This window comes from Rhyacophila brunnea, unplaced genomic scaffold (assembly GCF_057557595.1).
Source record: "Rhyacophila brunnea isolate RB1 unplaced genomic scaffold, BYU_Rbru_1.0 scaffold_14, whole genome shotgun sequence".
NCBI classification, from domain to species: domain Eukaryota; kingdom Metazoa; phylum Arthropoda; class Insecta; order Trichoptera; family Rhyacophilidae; genus Rhyacophila; species Rhyacophila brunnea.
This window is the reverse complement of record NW_028232796.1, coordinates 17,213,151-17,218,087: the sequence shown is the minus strand read 5'-3', so window position 1 is coordinate 17,218,087 and position 4,937 is coordinate 17,213,151. Positions and strand designations below refer to the sequence as shown.

Below are 4,937 nucleotides of genomic sequence, written 5' to 3'. Positions count from 1 at the left end.
GGTACTTCTGGAAATGGGAGTTCCATCACACCTTACCTGTCTCATCAAATCTTATATAACAATAGCCACACAAAGGTAAGAGTAAATAGTGCATTTTCTGAGAGTTTCCGAACCGAGAAAGGAGTTCGTCAGGGATGTGTTTTATCTCCCCAGTTATTCAGTATATATGGAGAGCATATAATGCGAAGAGCCCTAGATCATTGGCAAGGTGTAATAACAATTGGTGGCCAGAAAATAAACAACTTAAGATTCGCAGATGATACCACACTAATCGCTGCTGATGAAAGAGAACTCACAGAGCTGCTACACCGAGTAGAGGAAGAGAGTCGCAAATACGGCCTCCTTATTAATAGGAATAAGACCAAGTTAATGGTTGTTGATCGGGCCAACCTTCTACATTAAAAGTAAAACATTATTTTTTAGCTCGACACAGTGAGCATTAACAAAGAGTTGATTAAATTTGATATAGGTACCTAACGTGTTTATTTTCGTATTATTACAAATTTAAATAACAATCAGCAAAAATAAAATGTGGATACAAATATTGAGTAAGATAAAAGAAAATAGAATAATAATTGATAATACAAGGATAATACTTAATTAATAGGTAGATGTTCGGCTTCGTGCTACTTTCAAGACCAAGTCGGGCTCCATCACTTTTCTGCAGTGCTATGCTCCCACATAAGCTGCTAGCGTTGCAGATAAGGATACATTCTACGAAAGTCTGGCGGAAGCCGCTGGAAATAACCTCAGCTGTGATCACGCAGTTATCCTTTGTGATCTAAATGCCAAAGTAGGATGTGACACCTCGCGTGGACCCTTTGTGTTGGGAAAACATGGCCTTGGCGACATGAACGATAACGGTTCCCGTCTGGTAGATTTTGCCTCCATGAATGGTCTTGTGATTGGTGGTAGTCTTTACCCTCATAAAACCATCCACAAATATACATGGACATCGCTAGACGGTAATACAAGAAACCAGATCGACCACATGTTGGTCAAAGCGAAATATCGGCATGAACTGCTAGACGTGCGGACATATAGAGGTGCAGACATCCACAGTGACCACGAACTCTTGGTGGGGAAATCCCGTATAGACCTTGAACGAATCCCAAAACCCAAAAAGACGGTCAGACTCGATGTGGAAAAACTGAAAAGTACCCGTGTGCGTCCAACCTATGAGCTGGAGCTGCAGAAGCGCTTATATAATGCTCTGACTCTTTTTGGTACGTCTTCCATCGACTCGAATCCCTTGGAAAGAAAATGGACATTATTCCGGGATGCTACAATGAGCTCCGAAACTACTGCCTTAGGAGACCGGCATACGCACAAGCCGGACTGGATGTCACCTCATACATGGGAGATGATTGAGAAGAGGAAGCTCCTGAAAGAATTGCGGGACAATGGTACATACGACCCACGGCACAGCGCGGAATACCAGACAATGGACCGCGTGGTAAAGCGTTCTGCCCGCCGCGATAAGCGCCGACTCCAGGATGACCTCATTCGGGATGCGGAGTCTGCTGCCTGCAAGAATAATCCAAGTGCTCTCTTCCGCATCACCAGAACAATTTGCAGTAGAAAACGTCCAGTGGTCACTGCATTACGCAACTCTGACGGAGTGACAGTCACTGCACCTGCAAAAGTCCAGGAGCTATGGCGCCAACATTTCAGTGATGTTCTGAATCACCCACCTCCATCACATCCCTTCGATATTCCGTCGGAGATCACCGCCCTCGGAATCACTACTGCATCGGGATTCTGCGAAGATCCTCTGACAACTGCTGAAGTTAAAGAGGCAGTAAAAAGACTGAAGCGCAGGAAAGCTCCTGGAGATGATGGCATCCATGCAGAATTTCTGCTCTGCGGACTGAGCGCTGTATTGCCGTCCTTGTGTGACCTTCTGCACGAGGTGTGGGAGAGGGAGCAGTGCCCCAAAGCCTGGAGGGATGGTACCGTTGTTACTCTGCACAAAAAGGGTGACCCACAAGACTGTAATAATTACAGAGGAATCACTCTCCTCAGCGTTCCCGGGAAGGTGTTGGTGCAGATTCTCCTGTTCAGGATTAGAACTCCCATGCTGGAGGTTTTGCGTGCGCAGCAGAGTGGATTTGTCCCGGAGAAGTCCTGCTCGGAGCATATTTCAACTCTCCGATGCCTCCTGCAACAGTACCAAGAGATGAATATACCTGTCGCCTGCTGCTTCGTGGACTATGAAGAGGCATTTGACAGTCCTCATTGTGAATCTCTGTAGCAAATTCTGCTAGGCTATGGTGTCCCACGGAAACTGGTAACCGTGATAAGTGCTCTCTACACCAATAAAGAGTGTCGCGTGAGAGCAGCCGGAACATCCTCTGACCTCTTTGAAATCACGTCAGGAGTCAAGCAAGGATGTGTACTTGCGCCCTTTCTTTTTACCATCATGATGGATTTCATAATGCGTAAGACGGTTTGCCCCGACAGTGGGATACGCCTGCATCATGATAACACAACCGATCTATGCGAAGAAAGACTGTGCGAGTCGGAGTATGCAGATGACGCAGTCATGTTTGACTCGACGATCGAGCGGTTGGAGGTAACCATGGAGAGGCTCGCCACGAACTCGAAACGTGTGGGTCTTCATCTGAATGCGGCTAAGACCAAATCCATGTGCAGTGCTGCATGGATCGATGCCGACACTCCTCTGCGGGTTTCCGGTCTGCCCGTCGAGCTGGTGTCCAGATTCCAATACTTGGATGCCACATTTGCCGATGATGGTGGTATTTCTAGTGAGCTTGGAATCCGCGTGGGTGAGGCGGGCTCTGCGTTCAACCAACTTGGAGTCGCATGGAGGTCAAGGCTCTATTCTGCGAGGGCCAAATGTCGTTTGTTTAATGCGTGCGTACTACCTGTGCTTCTGTATGGCTGTGAGCCATGGCATCTTACTAAGCTTCAAGAGTCTCGGCTTTTGAGCTTTGAGAATCGATGTCTCCGCCGAATCTTAGATCTACTTAGTTCTTAGTACATTGGTACGCGTCTGTCTACCTACCCTAAATCGCAGCGTTGCCAAATTGATTTTATCTAATTGCTTATTTTGGAATAAATTTGTTAAAGTAGATAACGTCTTGTTATTTTATTCTAAAATGGGTAAAAATCGCCTGCCAAATCTGCCGAAGGCTCAACGATTGACTCCAATTGTCAAAAGACGCCTCCGTTGCTGACGACAGTCACCGTGACAGCCATTATGTTTTTGGTGACCATCATCACAGAGGTCACGAAGGCTTCCGCAGAACTGGAAGCCCTTAAAAATGTCAGTCGGTCAGCGAAGGAGTCGATATCGAATAGTCTGGGCGTAATCAGGCACGCGTGTCAGGCTGCAGAGCTGGAAAAACGCGAACTTGAGAGCGCCCTCATCTAATCAAAGGCGCGTGCTGAGGCGACCAGAGATCTGCTCAATCAAGAAAAGCGTCACACAACGCAGCTCTCAATTGATCGCCGGCCTGTCACACGAATCTTTAGCGAAGCACCTACGCTCATGGAGAGTGAGCTGCCGTCGCAAATCCTTACCCCTAAAAATTCGCGTAGTGCTAGAAATATTTCGCTGCGGCCAGCACAGCCGCATTCAGCCAGTTCCGCAAGACCCGAAACTGTCATTTCCAATAGACCCGTACCGGCAAAGTGTTCCTTTGCGGAAGTTTCCGGGGCTACACGATCTTCTGGGAAGCCGGAGATCACATCTGTCTTGGGGTTTCTGGCTTCGACTGCAGCTGCATCGGAGAAAGTCCATTCACGTCATGTTGTGATTTTAACAATCAAAGACAATAATAAGACGAGCGAGGAGGTTGGGAAATGTATCAGAGAAACGGTGGACGTCTCCGGTCTAGGGATTGCTGTCGTGTCATTGGCGAGGGCGACTCACAACAAGTGCATCGTCAAAGTCATGAGCGAGGACGACTCCCGGAGACTGGTGGAGGCTGTTAGCGGCTCGGAGGTTCTCACCGCATTGGTCAGCTTACTGAAAAGGCCGAGGGTTGTTCTAAAGGGTATTGAGGAAAATTTTGATGGAGAACAATTGATAACTGCACTACGATATCAAAATGCTTTCATCAGAACGTCCGCGAACGATTCCTTCAGGGTTGTGTTCAAAACAAAAGTTTGCATCCAGGGCAAATTCAATTATATTCTGGAAGTGGAGTCCTCCTTGTATCATCAGATGGTGGAAGTTGGTGGCCTGAACGTTGGTTTCGAGTGCAGCCGTGCTCTAGTATTGTGCATTGCACGAAATGCCTGGGGTATGGGCATACTGGTCATACTTGTAAGGAAGCCTTTGCGTGTCGGGGATGTGGGGGGGGGGGGGCACAAAATTGCGGAATATCCCAAAAAGGGAAAGTTGACATATTGCGTCAGCTGCGTCCGCAAAAATAGGCGGCTCCATCTGACGGCTCCGACGGGTCACAGTCCTCTATCGCGCGCATGCATATTGCACCGCCAACAAGAAGCCAAGTCTACTTCCGCAACTGACTTCGGAAACCAATAATGGCTATACACCTAAAAATTGCACAAGCGAATCTTGCACGGTGCGAGGTCGCCACAGTATCCTTCATCAGGTATATGGAATCTAATAACGTGGACCTGGCTTTAATCCAGGAACCGTATGCTGGCAACACGGGTCAAATCCGTTCGTCGCTTTTTCAGGTATCATTTTTCAGAAGCCCAGCAGTCTGTATCCAGTGAAGGCAGCTATTCTTGTGTGTGGAACGTCATCTCTAACCCACTGCATTTTACTTTCCGAGTTTAGCTCATATAGTTGCGCTGTTGTAGAACTCGAGTACTTAGGAGAAACGCTACTGGTCGGATCACTGTACTACGCGCCGTCGGTGCACATCGATGAATCGCTGACCGGCATGAGCAGGCTAATGAACATTTCAAAGGGTCACAGGCTGTTGCTCGGAGGCGAC

The 4,937-nt window shown here is 47.8% G+C and overlaps 1 protein-coding gene across 1 annotated transcript; it reads left to right on the top strand.

Moving 5' to 3' along the window:
• Positions 1-850: 850 nt before the first annotated feature.
• On the top strand, positions 851-3,397 carry LOC147075668 (uncharacterized). Its single transcript, XM_085942360.1, has 2 exons — positions 851-1,952; positions 3,207-3,397. Exons 1-2 carry the CDS (start codon positions 851-853, stop codon positions 3,395-3,397), a joined length of 1,293 nt encoding a protein of 430 aa, XP_085798486.1.
• The last annotated feature ends 1,540 nt before the right edge of the window (positions 3,398-4,937 follow it).

Bases quoted from the DNA above. Each gene is read 5' to 3' on its own strand.
- LOC147075668 (XM_085942360.1), top strand. From the start codon at position 851: ATGAACGATAACGGTTCCCGTCTGGTAGATTTTGCCTCCATGAATGGT. The intron at 1,953-3,206 runs GTACCGTTGTTA...TGCTGACGACAG, and splicing joins CCCCAAAGCCTGGAGGGATG to TCACCGTGACAGCCATTATG.